Source organism: Globicephala melas, chromosome 6, assembly GCF_963455315.2.
Source record: "Globicephala melas chromosome 6, mGloMel1.2, whole genome shotgun sequence".
NCBI lineage: Eukaryota > Metazoa > Chordata > Mammalia > Artiodactyla > Delphinidae > Globicephala > Globicephala melas.
The window spans coordinates 99,523,126-99,540,745 of record NC_083319.1 but is presented as its reverse complement, the minus strand read 5'-3'; the positions used below and the strand labels follow the sequence as shown (position 1 = coordinate 99,540,745).

Genomic DNA, 17,620 nt, shown 5'->3' with positions numbered 1-17,620 from the left:
GGGACAACATCAATTGCAATAACATTCGCACTATAGGGGTCCCAAAAGGAGAAGAGAGAAAGAAAGGGGGTAGAGAGCATATCTGAACACATAATAGCTGAAAATCCCCCTAACGTGGGAAAGGAAACAGACATCCAGGTCCAGGAAGCACCAGAGAGTCCCAAATAGGATCAACCCAAAGAGGACCATACCAAGACACACTGTAATTACAATGGCAAAAATTAAAGATAAAAAGAGAATACTAAAAGCAGCCAGGGAAAAGCAACAAGTTACATACAAAGGAACTCCGTAAGGCTATCAACTGACTTTTCAGCAGAAACTCTGCAAGCCAGAAGGGAGTGGCACAAGAGACACTGCTTTGGGAAACAACCCCGGTGTTCTCCTTACTTGCTGCAAGTAATAATAAATCCTTCCCTCTCCCAGAAAAAAAAAGGAGGGGGGGAGTGGCATAATATATTTAAAGTGATGAAAGGGGAAAATCTAAAACCAAGGACACTCTAACCAGCAAGGTTCTTGTTCAGATTTCATGAAGAGATCAAAAGCTTTATAGACAAGCAAAAGTTAAAAGAGTTCAGCACCACCAAACCAGCTTTACAAGAAATGTTAAAGGGATTTCTCTAAGCAAAAAAGAAAAAGCCACAACTACAAACATGAAAATTATGAAAGAAGAAAGCTCACTGGTAAAGGTAAATATACAGTAAAAGTAGAAAATCAACCACATACAAAGCTAGTAGGAAGGTTAAAAGACAAAAGCAGTAAAATCATCTATATCCACAGTTAGTAGTTAAGTGATACACAAAACAAAAAGATAAAAATATGATATCAAAAACAGTAATCATTGGGGGAGAGGAGTAAAAAATGCAGAGCTATTAAAATGTGTTTGAAATTAAGACAGCTGCAACTTAAAATAATCATATATATAAACCTCATGATAAACACAAACCAAAAATCCATAATAGATATACACAAAAAAGAAAAAGGAATCCAAACATAACACTAAAGATAGTCATTAAATCACAAGGGAAGAGAACAAAAACAGAAAAACATAACAAAAAAGAACTAAAAAACAACCCAAAACAATTAAAAGAATGGCAATATGTACATACCTACCAATAATTACTTTAAATGTAAAGGCACCAAATGATCCAATCAAAAGACAGAGGAGCTGAGTGGATACAAAAACAAGACCCATATATATGTTGCTTACAAGACACTCACTTTAGATCTACAGAGATACACAGACTGAAAGTGAGACGATGGAAAAGTACTCTGTGCAAATGGGAATCAAAAGAAAGCCAGGGTAGCAATACATATATCAGACAAAATAGACTTTAAAAACAAAGACTGTTAAAAGAGACAAAAAAGAACACTACATGATGATCAAGGGATCAAGCCAAGAAGAAGATAAAACAATTATAAATATATATGCAACCAACATGGGAGCACTTAAACACATGAAAAAGTACGAACAGACATAAAGGGAGAAATTGGCAGTAACACGATAATAGTAGGAGATTTTAACACCCCACGTACATCAATGGACAGATCATCCAGAAAGAAAATTAGTAAGGAAACACTGACCTTAAATGACACATTAGACCAGATGAACTTAATAGATATATATATATAGAACATTCCATCCAAGAGCAGCAGAATACATTCTTTTCAAGTACATATGGAACATTCTCCAGGGTACATCACATGCTAGGCTACAGAACAATTCTCAGTAAATTTAAGAAAATTGAAATCATATCAAGCATATTTTCTGACTATAACACTATGAGACTAGAAATCAACTACAAAGAAAAGAAAACTGCAAAAAACCAAACACGTAGAGGTTAAACAATAAGCTACTCAAAAAGGCGTCACTGAAGAAATTTTAAAAATACCTGAAGACACATGAAAAAAACCCCACAATGATCCAAAATCTATGGGACACAGCAAAAGTAGTTCTAACAGGGAAGTTTATAGTGATACAAGCCTATCTCAAGAAACAAGAAAAATCTCAAACAACCTAACCCTACACCTAAAGGAACGAGAGAAAGAAGAACAAACAAAATCGAAAGTCAGTAGGAGGAGAGAAATCATAAAGAACACAGCAGAAATAAACGAAATAGAGACTAAAAAGGCAACAGAAAGGATTAATGAAACTAAGAGCTGGTTCTCTGAATAGATAAACCTTTAGCTAGACACATCAAGAAAAAAAGAGTGCCCAGATCAATAAAATCAGAAGTGAAAAAGAAGTTACACTGTCACCACAGAAATACAAAGGATTACAAGAGATTATTACAAACAACTATGTGAATAAAATGGACAACATAGATGAAATAGACAAATTCCTAGAAATGTACAATTTCACAAGATTGAACCAGGAAGAAATGGACAATCTGAGCAGACCAATTACCAGTAATGAAATTTCAATAATAAAAAAACTCACAACAAACAAAAGTCCAGGACCAGACGGCTTCACAGGTGAATTCTATCAAAAATTTATACAAGAGTTAACACCTATCCTTCCCAAATTGCTGCAAAAACTTGCAAAGGAATGCAAATTCTGAACTCATTCTATAAGGCCAGTATCACCTTCATACCAAATCCACACAAAGATCTCCCCAAAAAAGAAAATTATAGGCCAATATCACTGAAAAATATAGATACAAAAATTCTCAACAAGATATTAGCAAACTGAATTCAACAATACATTAAAAGGATGTATATACTATGATCAAGTGGGCTTTATTCCAGGGATGGTTCAATATCCACAAATCAATCAGTGTGACACACCACATTAACAAACTGAAGAATAAAAATCATATGATCATCTCAGTAGATGCAGAAAAAGCTTTCGACAAAATTCAACACCCACTTATGATAAACTCTCTAGAAAGTAGGCATAGAGGGAACCTACCTCAACATAATAAAGGCCATATAATGACAAACCCACAGCCACCATTGTTCTCAATGGTGAAAAACTGAAACCATTTCCTCTAAGATCAGGAACAAGACAAGGTTGCCCACTCTCACCACTATTTTTCAACATAGCTTTGGAAGTCCTAGCCACAGCAATCAGAGAAAAAAAAGAAATAAAAGGAATCCAAATCGGAAAAGAAGAAGTAAAACTGTCACTGTCTGCAGATGACATGATACTATACATAGAGAACCCTAAAGATGCCACCAGAAAACTACTAGAGCTAATCAATGAATTTGGTAAAGTAGCAGGATACAAAATTAATGCACAGAAATCTCTCGCATTCCTATACACTAATGATGAAAACTCTGAAAGAGAAATTAAGGAAACACTCCATTTACCACTGCAGCAAAAAGAATAAAATACCTAGGAATAAACCTACCTAGGGAAACAAAAGACCTGTATGCAGAAAACTATGACACTGATGAAAGAAATTAAAGATAATACAAACAGATGGAGAGATATACTGTGTTCTTGGAAAGGAAGAACGAACATTGTGAAAATGACTATACTACCCAAAGCAATCTACAGATTCAATGCAATCCCTATCAAACTACCAACAGCATTTTTCACAGAACTAGAACAAAAAATTTCACAATTTGTATGGAACCACAAAAGACCCCGCATAGCTAAAGCAATCTTGAGAAAGAAAAACGGAGCTGGAGGAATCAGGCTCCTGGACTTCAGACTATACTACAAAGCTACAGTAATCAAGATAGCACAGGCACAAAAACAGAAATAAAGATCAATGGAACAGGATAGAAAGCCCACAGATAAATCCATGCACATATGGTCACTTTATCTTTGATAAAGGAGGCAAGAATATACAATGGAGAAAAGACAGCCTCTTCAATAACTGGGGCTCAGAAAACTGGCCAGCTACATGTAAAAGAATGAAATTAGAACACTCCCTAACACCATACACAAAAATAAACTCAAAATGGATTAAAGACCTAAATGTAAGGCCAGATGCTATAAAACTCTTAGCGGAAAACAGAAGCAGAACACTCTATGACATAAATCACAGCAAGATCCTTTTTGAACCCCTCCTAGAGAAATGGAAATAAAAACAAAAATAAACAAATGGGACCTAATGAAACTTAAAACCTTTTGCATAGCAAAGGAAACCATAAAAAAGACGAAAAGACAACCCTCAGAATGGGAGAAAATATTTGCAAACAGAGCAACTGACAAAGGAATTATCTCCAAAATATACAAGCAGCTCATGCAGCTCAACATCAAAAAAACAACTCAATCCAAAAATGGACAGAAGACCTAAAAAGACATTTCTCCAAAGAAGATATGCAGATTGCCAACAAACACACGAAAAGATGCTCAACGTCACTAATCATTAGAGAAATGCAAATCAAAACTACAGTGAGGTATCACCTCACACTGGGCAGAATGGCCATCATCAAAAAATCTACAAACAATAAATGCTGGAGAGGGTGTGGAGAAAAGGGAACCCTCTTGCACTGTTGGTGGGAATGTAAATTGATACAGCCACTATGGAGAACAGTATGGAGGTTCCTTAAAAACTAAAAATAGAATTACCATATGATCCAGCAATCCCACTACTGGGCATATACCCTGAGAAAACCATAATTCAAAAAGAGTCATGTACCACAGTGTTCATTGCAGCACTATTTACAATAGCCAGGATATGGAAGCAACCTAAGTGTCCATCAACAGATGAATGGATAAAGAAAATGTGGTAAATATATACAATGGAATATTACTCAGCCATAAAAAGAAACGAAACTGAGTTCTCTGTAGTGAGGTGGATGGACCTAGAGTCTGTCACACAGAATGAAGTAAGTCAGAAAGAGAAAAACAAGTATCATATGCTAACACATATATATGGAATCTAAAAAGAAAAAATTGGTTCTGATGAACCTAGGGGCAGGACAGGAATAAAGACGCAGATGTAGAAAACGGACTTGAGGACACGGGGAGGGGGAAGGGTAAGCTGGGACGAAGTGAGAGAATAGCACTGACACATATACACTGCCAAATGTAAAACAGATAGTGGGAAACAGCTGTATCGCACAGGGAGATCAGCTCAGTGCTTTACGACCACCTAGAGGGGAGGGATAAGGAGGGTGGGAGAGAGATGCAAGAGGGAGTGGATATGGGAATATACGTATGCATATAGCTGATTCACTTTGTTATACAGCAGAAACTAACACAACACTGTAAAGCAATTATACTCCAATAAAAATGTTAAAAAAAAAAACATAGAGGGCTTCCCTGGTGGCGCAGTGGTTGAGAGTCCGCCTGCCGATGCAGGGGACACGGGTTCATGCCCCGGTCTGGGAAGATCCCACATGCCGCGGAGTGGCTGGGCCCATGAGCCATGGCTGCTGAGCCTGCGCGTCTGGAGCCTGTGCCCCGCAACGGGAGAGGCCACAACAGTGAGAGGCCCGCGTACTGCATTAAAAAAATAAATAAATAAAATAAAAAATAAAAAAAATTTAAAAAAACATAGAAAACACAATGAAATAGCACCTCACACTTGTCAAAATAGCTATCATCAAAAAGACCACAGATGGGGCTTCCCTGGTGGTACAGTGGTTAAGAATCTGCCTGCCAATGCAGGCGACACGTGTTCAAGCCCTGGTCCAGGAATATCCCACATGCCACAGAGCAACTAAGCCCGAGCGCCACAACTACTGAGCCACAACTACTGAGCCTGCGCTCTAGAGCCCACGAGCCACAACTACTGAAGCCCGTGTGCCACAACTACTGAAGCCCATGCGCCTAGAGCCCGTGCTCTGCAACAAGACAAGCCACTGCAGTGAGAAGCCCACGCACAACGAAGAGTAGCCCCCACTCGCTGTAACTAGAGAGAGCCCACGTGTAGCAAAGAAGACCCAATGCAGCCAAAAATAATAAATAAATAAAATAAATTTTAAAAAGAAAAAAAAAGACCACAGATAGCAAATGTTGGCAAGGATGTGGAGGAAAGGGAACCTCTGTACACTGTTGGTGAGAATATAAATTTGTGCAGCCTCTGAGGAAAACAGTATTGAGGTTCCTCAAAAAACTAAAAATATATCATATGAGCCAGCAATTCCACTCCTGGGTACATATCCAAAGAAAACACTAATTCATAAAGATGCATGCAAACCACTGTTCACAACAGCATTATTATTATTTACAATAGTCAAGATATGGGAGTAACCTAAGTGTCCACAAACGAATGGATAAAGAAGAACTGAGATACATACATACACATACACACACACATACACACACGAGCGCACGCGTGTGCGCGTGCGCGCACACACACTGCAATACTACTTAGCCATGAAAAAAGAATGAAATTTTGCCATTTGCAACAATATGGAAGGATCTGGAGGGTATTATGCTTAGTGAAATGAGTCAGAGAAAGACAAATACTGCATTTTATCACTTACATGTGGAATCTAAAAAAACAGACTAGTGAATATAACAAAAAAGAAAGAGACTCACAGTTAGAGAGAACAAACTAGTGGTTACCAGAGGGTAGAGGGAAGCGGGGAGGGCAAGATAAGGGCATGGGATTCAGAGGGGTCCCAACTATTATGTACAAAATAAATAAGCTACAAGGATATACCATACAGCACAGGGAACATAGTCAATATTTTATAATAATTTTAAATGGAGTATAATCTATAAAAATTTTCAATCACTTCATTGTACATCTGAAACTAATGTAATACTGTAAATCAACTATACCTCAATAAAAAATAAACTTAATTTCAAAAAAGAAATCAGAATGGCTTTAGATTTTTTCAACAGTAAATCTGAAAGCAAAAAGAAAATGGAGCAAAACTGCAGTGGCATTTTCTCGAGAGCTCAACAAAAATATTCTGAAATTAATCTGGAAAATAAATGTGAAAAATAGTTATAGGAAAGAAAAAGGAAGATAGTGGATATAAGAGCAAGGTAGAAGGACTTGCCTTACCATACTAAAATATATTACTAACCATAATAATTTTTTAGAAGTGTAGTACCTACACAGCATTTAACATATCAAATCTAAAATTAAAATATGAAAAAAAAGAAGGGATGAAGCAATATTAAAATCAAGTTTGGGCTTGCTCAAAAGGTACAAATAAGGTAAAAAAGATATAAGGATGGTGTAAGAGGTGGTTGTTTACTCACTTACAGAATGAAAAAGTGGAAAAATTCAGAAATAAGGTGTATTCAAATAGAGCGGTACTATGAGAACACCCAAAGAGTTAAATTTAAATAAGGAAATAGTCTCACTGTAAAAGAATATGTGAACATGAATAAAGATTATACCAAAGGAAAAAAAAAACAATGGAACCATGATTTTTAAATTCCAAGGGAAAACTATCTCCAAACTCAAATTTTATGCCCAATCAAACTAAGGTAAAATAAAGAGATTTCAAACACCTAAGAGCTCAGAAACAAGAGAGTAAACCAGGAAGAAGTCGTCATGGGATCGAACTACAGGATACCTGTGGTGAGAGGGAAAGGGAGTCATCGCCACAGTGAAGGGGAATTCCAGACAGTAACTATCAGCTACGCTGGAGAGCAACCAGTCCAGTGTCACTGAACACTCTCCCTAGTCAATATCAATCAAATTGCCAATTGACTTTCTGTCTTATTTTCACTAAATTATTCAAAGTTTCACACGAAGGAGTAAGGGGGGGTACAGAATAAAAATTCTGAAAACAGAATTCCTTGACAAATAATAAAACCTAATAAAACTGCAATAATTAAAACAGTATCACACTGGTTTGAACCAGTGGTTCAAAATGAAATATTCAGAAATAAATCCAAGTATTTTAGCATTTGATAGTGATTTAAATCTAAAGAAAAATGTTTTTCAATAAATTGTGTAACGGTACCAAAACAATCATTATGATCCTAACATCACACCAAGTTCCAGAAGGTTTAAAACATTGGAAATTAAAACAAGTAGACCTTTCTAAGTAGAAAAACAAAGACCATAAAGTAACCATAAAGAAAAAAAGAGTGAATTTAAAGACATCTATTTTTATGTAATAAACATTCTTGAACACTTACTACAGGCTAGGAATAAACTACGTCTGGGTGTACTATGTGAGAGAAAGAGAGATGGTCCCCACTATCAAGGAGAGTGAGTCTAGGAGAGACAAAATAATTAATTACAAATTCAGTCAAAAAGGTCTGAGTCTTCCTTAACCTCTCTTTCTCTCACACTCCACCACCCAGTTGGGAAATTGACTGAACGCTACTTTGAGAACATATCCAGAGGCCAACCCCTTCTCACCACCTTTACTGCTGCCACCCCCTCATTTCTCCACTGGATTATTATAAGAGCTTTCTGGCTGGTCTCCCCACTTCTACCCCATCCCACCAAACCTATTCTCCACGCAGTAAGTAACAAGAGGGATCCTTTCACAACTCAAGTCACATTGTGTCACTCCTTGGCTACAAGCCCTATGTTTCACTCACACTAAAACCGAAACTCTTGACAACAGACTTACAAAGCTCTATATCCTCAGCTCTTCCTTCCAACTACTCTATCCTTCCACTGCCCTCACCTCACTTGCTCTGCTCTAGCCACCCTGGCTTCCCTGCTGCTCCTTGAAGAGCCAGACATATTTCTGGCTTAGGCCTTTACCTCAGCTGTCCCTCTAACAAGAATTCCCTTAGCCCAATTATTTACCTGGCTAACTCCTTCACCTGTTCCAAGTGTTGGTTCAAATGAGCTTGACATGTTACTGAAATGACAGCTCTCTCCCCTCTCCATCCCACCCCTAGTCCTCCTGATCTCTCCTACCCTGTGTTCTATCTTTTCTTTCCTCCATACCTCTTATCACTTCTAGTACCCTATACAATTTACTTATCATGCTTATTATTTACTATTTATCTCACCTGACTACAATGCAAACTCCATGAGGAGAGGGATCTTTGTTTTGTTAACTGATAAGTTCCAAAACTCTGGTACAAACTGGAGCGCTATACATATATGTTGATGGAATGAATGAATTTATCAGATAAGCAAAGATTATAAGCTTGGTAATACCCAGTAGTTATACATAGCTGGTGAGAAAATAAACTAAGTAAATTTTCTAGAGGGTAATCAGTCAATATATATTTAAACATCTTATTATAGTAAATATTTCAAGTCTTTAAAATGTTCGACCTTTTCATTAAGTAATTCCACTTCTAGGTACACAACCTAAAAAAATCATAGGTGCACACAGATTTATGTATAAGACAGGATTTCATGTAACGATTACAAATTATACACACCTATATTTACTACAGTAAATATTTACTAGAGTAATACACTTAAACAAGAACTCAGGGTAGGTGTATATTAAACCAAGTCTTCGTAACCAGAGACTTACATACATTCCTCCTCAGTCTAAGTGCAGCAGGTCTCTATTCAGATGCCTATCCTGGTAGGACTCACAGAAAGAGCACATCAATTCAGCATTCTCAATCTATTCTACAATTTAAAACCCAAACGGAACAATGGCTTATCTGTATTTATTACCAGCTATTACTGAACTTCTCAGAAAACTGTTTGTTAAACGTAGATGCCACTATCCACTCACATGATGTCCAGCACAGAATCATTCCGAATGACCTTATGGGAGACATCAGCTAGCAGGAAAAGACCTCCATCTGTCCTCCGGATGCTAGCTGCATAGCCCGGCCAGATCTGCAATCTGAAGACATACGTGGCCTTTATGCTGGGGTTCTAAAAGAACCACAGATATTTCCATGCCTCCATTTGAGGCAATACTTTGAGCAGATACTGCCCCTCCCCAATAACAATGAGAAAGCAACAGGAAACAAATTAAGTCAACATCATTGTGAACTTACTGAAAACCTAAATTATGGAAAATAATTAACTCATAAACTGTACTCACTATCATAAAATACTAATATGGTGATTGCAATGAAAAATTTATTTCCAGAACATTCAAAAGTGAGGAAGAAGAAAACACCACCAACCTGTGTTGCTGCAGTACCATAGCACTTGTAGGGTCAAAGAAGTTTCTCCCCACCAGCTTCATATCTAAAAGTTTCATTACCCTGAAATAAAGAGCAAGAATGGGTTTTCTAGTAGAAGAATTAAAAATAATTAAGTTCAATTGCTCTTAGCTACATTTTCCTTTGAAAGCCTAAAAGAGCAGAAATGTTGATGCTCTTTGCACAATATAGCTTTTATGCTGAGAACACTCTTGCCAAAAGAAAAATAAAAATTACCAAAGTATTTATCTTGCAGTATATGCAACTGACTGCAGCTTTTTCTGCTAACTAGGTAACCAAAAATCAAGTTGACTTCCCAAGCTCAATTTACATTACTTTTCCCCATTAACTAAAAAGAGCACAAGAAAGTCCATTTCTGGGCTTCCCTGGTGGCGCAGTGGTTGAGAGTCCGCCTGCCGATGCAGGGGACACGGGTTCGTGCCCTGGTCCAGGAAGATCCCACATGCCGCGGAGCGGCTGGGCCCGTAAGCCATGGCCGCTGAGCCTGCGCTCCGCAACGGGAGAGGCCGCAACAGTGACAGGCCTGCGTACTGCCAAAAAAAAAAAAAAAAAAAGTCCATTTCTAAATTTGTGACTATCAGTCAGGCTTAGGAAGTTATGTTTGTTCCTGGCAGTTCAGCTGACTAAGTAGAAATCAGGTTCTATGTTTCATTTTAAAAAAGGTGGTTTGGGAATAACAGTTTTATGAAAATTTGGGAGTCTTCAGAAAAGTTAAAAAATTATGAGCTGTCTGTATCCAAAAATTCAAAGGACTGGGAAAAATTCTAGCAAAAATTTTTACATGCTACCTCTTCAAGTAGCCCCAACACTGACACCATTAAATATGTACCATAAACATTTGCTTTTAAAGTTCCTGAATGAATGGAAGGAAACCAGCCCCCTCTGTCGAGCTACTTCAAACCTACTTTCATATACCCAAATCTGGACAATCACTTGAGATAACTTTTAGTAAGTTAGCCTTAATGTCATCCATTTATTTATTAAATGTTTCCAAACTCATCTATATACGCACTGTATTTTAATACCATCCAAGCTTCCTGAAGAGCTCTGTTACAAATACAAGACTGAGGTGAAAGAAAATAAGACTTCAGCCGTTTCTCACCGACGGAAAACAACATTGTAGAACGGAACGCACAAGTCAGAACAGGGCTCCAGGATCTTTGTCAACTGAATCTTAATGATGATCTCGGCACTGTCAGTTTTCCTTTGACTTTTTAACTCAAGAACCTAACAAATAAACATATGCAAGTAAAGAGAAATTACAACACTACCAAGGGCTAATCTAATCCAACTGTGTTCTAGAACACTATAATATCTTAAACATGTTTTATTCTTTACTGTTACTTTGCTGTCCACACTAGACAAAATCACAGCATGACAAGTAGGACTTATGAAAGAATTTGGTAAGAGAAACCCAACGGAGAACTAGCAATAGAGCCCTTCGAATTTGCAATCTTGAATATTCTTTGTCACTAAGGTCAAAGGCTTCCAACCACTCCTCTTAAGAGAGAAGGGACTAGAAAGAACTCAGATGTAAAAGTTTCTCAGTTTGCAATTTCTTTGTTATGGAGAAGTCTGCCTTTCCTCTCAGAATAGGAAAGTACAACTCAAATGTTCAGGGACACTATGATTTCCCACCACCCGTGCTTTGCCCCCAAGTGCACTTCCTATTTGGTCTCACTTGTTTTAGCTTAACAGGCAGATAGAGAATGGATCCATCGAAAGCAGTGATGTTTCCGGTGACAGCTTGATGGTCCTTCAACATGCCAAACTTCATGCTTTTGCACTCCACATTGGGGCTAGAAAATAATAAAGAGGATTTTATTTCAGTTTGACTTTACAGCTGTGTGGTAGGTCTGTTAGAGATGCAGTCACTTATGACTACTGCTCCATCTAGTGGTCATATTAAAATATTGAAATACATCTGACTAAAAAAAGAACTCTGACCCAAGGATACTGGCTCACAGAAAATAAAAATAACCCATAATTCCACCACCCAAACACAACTGCCTTATCATGTCAGTGTACATTCTTCGAGAGTTTAGACCAGAGGGTCAGAAAACTTTTATGGAAAGACTTTACACGTCATATGGTCTCTGCTACAACTATTCAACTCTGCTAACATAGCACAAAAGCCTCGCAGACAATATGTAAACCAATAAGTATGGCTATGTTCCAGCAAAACTTTATTACAAAAACAGGCAGTGGGCCAGATTTGCCCAGCAGGCCTGCCACAGTTTGCTAATCCCTGCTCTAGCATCTATAGAAATATACGCTTTTAAAAGTATATTTTTAAAAAATATAGGATTTTACTCTAACCATTTTTCACTCACAGCAATTTCAACTTTTTATCAATTCACTGTCACAAATCTTACAGCTTTGAAAAAGTCCAGTAGCTACTTTGTACAATGACTGTCCCAACAGATCACAGTAACACACAACCTATTCTACAACTTCGAAGTTTAAACAAATCCAAGGCTAAAAAGGGTCAAGCATGTTCAAGTACATGAAGAAAGAGAACATCAACAAAAAAATCAAGCGGTAATCCAATACAGTCATCGCCCAAACTAAGCACTCACATGCTAACACCACATTCCAAAATGCTTCTTCTAAAAAATTCACACATACATGGCATTATGCCCAAGACACTATATTTAAATTTGTCTTTTTAGAGCCCCATGATGTCAAGGAAGCTACAGGATGACCAGTCACGGTAATACATCCTCTCGGTATTCTCTCATCCTCTTCACATTGTGGCTTCAAAGGTCTGCATCTACAATCTCGAAATTTATAGAATCCATGTCTTCTCCAGAGCCTGGTCAATGCAGAGACCCGTGAGGAGTCTCACACTCCTTTCTGTTTCATTATCAGTTGTCAATCCATTTCCAGAGCAAGTACTCTTCCCTCTCATTAACACCCATCTCCATCCCTTACATTCCAGAACAGGCCCATTCCCACCACCTTCCCCTCTTGCTAGTTCAACTTCACCCGGTTTCCTGACTCCTTCTCTTCACTTGTCATATGTGTTCACGTCCAGTTTCTTACCTCACCGAAACCTTTAAAGCAATTATCATTCCATTTCTCATTCCTCCTACATACTTTTAAAATAAGTGGCCAATCCACTGGCTATTTCTCATGGCCCAGGCTCTCCTTTGTTCTTTTAGTCTCATTTTTTCCCCATAACACTAATAAAGCTACTAGAAAATCACCAAGGGTGCCTCTTGAAAGCAAATTCAACAACTTTTTTCCCTGTGGCCAAAGTCAACCACCTCTCCCTCATTCAAATGGGTCCTTCTTTCTGGCTTTATAACCCTGTCTTCAGGGTATTGTTCCCCTAACTGTTCCTTTCTTCTCTCTTTCATTCCACTTCTTCTTCTTGTACCAATTAATAGCTGTGCTTCAAAAATTCAGTCTTCCATCTTCCTTTTTCTCCATAAATATTCCAGAACACTCATTTATTTTCACAATTCCAGCTAATAACCTTCAGTTAATGGCTCTCCTGAGATTTTAAAAAAGAACACAGACTAATATAAATTCTTAACTTTTAAATAAGTATGATAAATCCTAAAGTTACTGATATAAAATTAAAGTTATTTTCTCTGGTTTTTTCACCCTCAAGTTTAACCCTAGACTATCACTGGTGAGCCATCAAATGCTGGTATAGCACTCATGCAGGGAGGATCCAGGTATTGTGGGGTGTGTTTTTGATACCACTGTGTGTGTGGGGGGGTCTCTTTAAGAAGAGGAATACAAAACTACAGATACAAGATAAGTTAAAAAGGTTATGAAGGGGTCTATGCAAGTAAAAGGCCCTGAACTTAAGTTTCATTAACTTTACAGAAAATCCACCTCTAATCTCATGCATAAAATTGCACCTATTAAGTAAAAATCTGGATTGGTAATATAGCTAAACACACACAAAAAATGTTAACTTTAAACTTATCGCAAGGATATGAATATATGAATTACTGTAGGGGGAGCTGCATCAGGAGTTATACACAAAAACAATTCAGTTATTCCTGTGGAACTATTTCATTACTGTTCGCTAAGAAGTGAACAATACAGGGGGAAAAAAAGCTGTGAATACCTGAAAGTCACATGATATTGATAAACTGCTTCATTACGACACTGTATTTTGATAAGGTTCAATCCCAAAGATTGAGGTGTTCCTTTCGATCCTTGCTTCACAAAAGGCTCTCTAGAAAATAAAAATAAAAAACAAAAGTACCCACATATGCCAAAAACAAACAAATAATCCATGCCACAAAAATGCAAAGAAAGAAAAGGAAAGGAAAGATAGATTGGGGGAAGTAGTATTTCACACTTTGCTTACAGGTACACAGACCAAGAATCAAGACATACGAAAGAAGCTTTGAAAGCCAGAAGGTAAATTCTTAGCAATCTCTAATTAGAGAAGCAAGGTCACCCTATTTGTCCTAGTAATATCACTAGAATAACTAGGCCAGCTAACTAAGAACATAAGAATTAGTTCTACAGAGAAAAGTGAACTGCTGCAATGTATTTCCTAGGTAATTTCCTTATCTTCAACATGACAAAGAATTATGTCTGAATTGGGAAGGAAATGAAAAGCCATGAGTAGACTCTAGATAAATACATACTATCATCACTAACCCCATTTCACCTCATCAGGAATTGCCCCACCTCTCTGTCATTCTCCCCACTGGCAAAAAACAAAACAACCCTGCAGTACCTACCACCCAAGGAGGACTTCAGACACAACAGAACAGAGTTTGCAATACTATGCGAAGGTCTCCTCCACATCATCACCAAGCAGGGATGGCAGCACTCCTGACTTACTTTTCCTTGTGTTCTGCAGTCCCAAGTGGTGGGCAATCCAGAGAATGCAGTGGGGCTGGGGTCAGAGGTGGCTGAGATGACAGCTGGGCAGGATCCTGAGAATTCAGGCTGAGAGCACCGGGAGCCTTGTATACTCCTCTGCCTATACCACCAGCTGCTCTTCCCATCGGTAATAAAAAGGCATCCAAATTCCCTCTTCCAAGCGTTCTGAAATGTTGAAAAGAGGCAAATCAGAACTTTCTCAATCATGCTTCTATCTATGCCCTATCTAAATGAGTCCCCCAAATCTATATTCTCTTCCTGGAGGAGTCAGCAAAAGGGACCCAAGCATTGGGATTCTCTCCAAATCCAATATGCTAACATGACTTATGCATCAATTGTTATTAATATTGACTCTCAGGGCCAACTTCCACAGCAGAAATTGAGATGGAAGTTTGACCCACCTGGGTTAAAGAACCACTACCACCAGGCTGAATTCTTAAGAGGGCAAACAGGGTGGTGAACTGTGCAGTGGAGTACTGCTTTTACCCTCGTCCAAAGACTGACTGCGTCAGTAGCTGCTGACTACTCTTGGAAAATACCCATTCTTACCATGAAACCATGCATTGTTTCTTTGTGAGATAATACAACCCACTTTAGAGTTTCTCTCTGGACTTACAGATATTTCATCTGAATTTGATGGCTACCCAAGAAGGCAACTTTACCCACCTACTCCAACCAACGGAGGCCTCTGCCATCTTGCTATCTCCAGACGCCAACACTGAAGGATCCAGAAAAGTGGGATGGGGTGCTTCTTTGTCCTTGCGTGCCATACTGGTAGACAAGCCTCGACCTAAAATGCCTCTACCTAAACGGAAGAGTCAAACCCCAGCTGTAATCGTGAGCTGAACATTTTATAAAGTACAGTAATTTTTCTGAAGATAAACTGTGTGAATTTAAGAACAAAGCAGTCATATATAACACCACGTTTTCTCAAGTTAGTCTTCCACATACCTAAAGGAGGCATTTCCTGTTCCACAGGGGTCCGGGACACTGTTTCAAGGCCCAGTCCTCGGAACATTGAGACCAAACCCATAGATTCCTATAGAAAGTCAAAGAATAAAGTTATTCTAAGATGTAGTTTAAAACCTCAGTCTTGGTTTTCTTCAAGTCTTGGTAAATAATAAATAATAAAAAATAAATAATAAAAATCATAATAAAAATAAATAAATAATAAAAATAAATTAAAAAAATAATAAAAATCATCCACTTCAAATTCTATAAATGTTACAAGAATAAAAATACCTTATAAAAATTGTTTAAATCCTTATGGTCTTAAAAAAAACACTTCTGTTGGACTTCCCTGGTGGCACAGTGGTTAAGAATCCACCTGCCAATGCAGGGGACACGGGTTCGATCCCTGGTCCGGGAAGATCCCACATACCGTAGAGCAACTAAGTCCATGCGCCACAACTACTGAGCCTGTGCTCTAGAGCCCACGAGCCACAACTACTGAAGCCCGCACACCTAGAGCCTGTGATCCGCAACAAAAGAAGCCACCGCAATGAGAAGCCCACGCACCACAACAAAGAGCAGCCCTCGCTCGCCGCAAATAGAGAAAGCCCGTGCACAGCAACAAAGACCCAACGCAGCCAAAAATAAATAAATTTATGTAAAACAAAAAACAAAACACTTATGTCATATTAGGTTTTCAAGCATAAACAGTTACAGTTCATGATTTGATATACAGTATAACAAATGCAACAGAATTATTTTTCTAGTTCATTTCCTGTACACCTAAGGTAAGAGAGAACAAGTGTACTGGCTAATAAATTTTCCAAAAAAATGGATCATTTAAGGGTATCAGAATTTTGGTTTTTTTTAAAATAACCTCAACAAAACTTGCTACTGTTTTCCTGTAGCAGTCTTGGAAGTTTACTACTGTTACACCAATTAGAGTTGCCACATATAGACTCAAGCAATCCATTTGAGTAAAAATACAGGATTACTGTCAATTATGTTTCTTCTTACAGAACGTTACATCTGACATTGTCAACCTACTTAAAATTGTCATAACTGCACTATTAGATTCTTCCTGTATTTGCTAACTCTTTATTCTTTGAGATTAATTATAGACAAGTACCATTCTTAAAATTACTATATAATTAGGAGATTAAGAATGCATGTCCATGCGAGTATACACACAGCACTAACAATAGCTGAAGATCCTCTTTTTCTTTAAGATTCAGGCAAAGAGCCTTCTGAAAGAAACCATTCTTAACAATTATGACCTTAGAGGCAAGAGTGGCTGCTAATACCATAGAGTCAAACCCAGAGTGGAAATCTAAACACTCACAAAAAAACAAAAGACTGTATCTTTAAACCTATCATTTATGTATGTATATATTTATATTTATAGAAGCTAGAGAACTAAGGCATTTACCCAGGTCCATCTAACATTCATTACGAGGCCCTTTTTCTAGACTTTCAACTCAAGAATTTGAAATATATTCCAAGAGGCAACCACTTGTTCAAGGGAAAAAAAAACAAACCCTTGCTTTCATATAGGGCTTCCCAGTTTCCTAAGTACCTTGAAATCCCTTATTTGCCCTGATGAAAAGCTGTGTGCTGCTACTATGTATGCAGACACGGTCTTACCTTTTGCACTGGCCCACTCTGTGGGCCTGGCTCCTCTCGCTTTTCAAATACATGGCCTCTGCCTGCAGGTCCTGCCCTGCCCAGAGCTGGGTCCAAAGGTTTTGGAGCCTGTTGCCAAGAGCCCGGCATCCGAACAGACTGAAATGGGTGCACAGGAGACGGGCCCCTGAAGGGTGGTCGGACAGGATCCAT

At 38.1% G+C, this 17,620-nt stretch overlaps 1 protein-coding gene across 2 annotated transcripts in view; it reads right to left on the bottom strand.

The window, feature by feature from the left end:
• The window catches only part of PIWIL2 (piwi like RNA-mediated gene silencing 2), an 86,828-nt gene extending 69,208 nt beyond the window's left edge, over positions 1-17,620 (bottom strand). For both annotated transcript variants that reach the window (XM_030832594.2, XM_030832595.2), the window contains exons 1-9: positions 17,429-17,620; positions 15,785-15,872; positions 15,500-15,638; positions 14,792-14,998; positions 14,061-14,171; positions 11,655-11,772; positions 11,076-11,200; positions 9,935-10,015; positions 9,532-9,645 (exon numbers count right to left, since the gene is read on the bottom strand). In XM_030832594.2, the coding sequence (XP_030688454.1) occupies positions 9,532-9,645; positions 9,935-10,015; positions 11,076-11,200; positions 11,655-11,772; positions 14,061-14,171; positions 14,792-14,998; positions 15,500-15,638; positions 15,785-15,872; positions 17,429-17,620 (1,175 nt within the window). The remainder of the gene's footprint in view (positions 1-9,531; positions 9,646-9,934; positions 10,016-11,075; positions 11,201-11,654; positions 11,773-14,060; positions 14,172-14,791; positions 14,999-15,499; positions 15,639-15,784; positions 15,873-17,428) is intronic.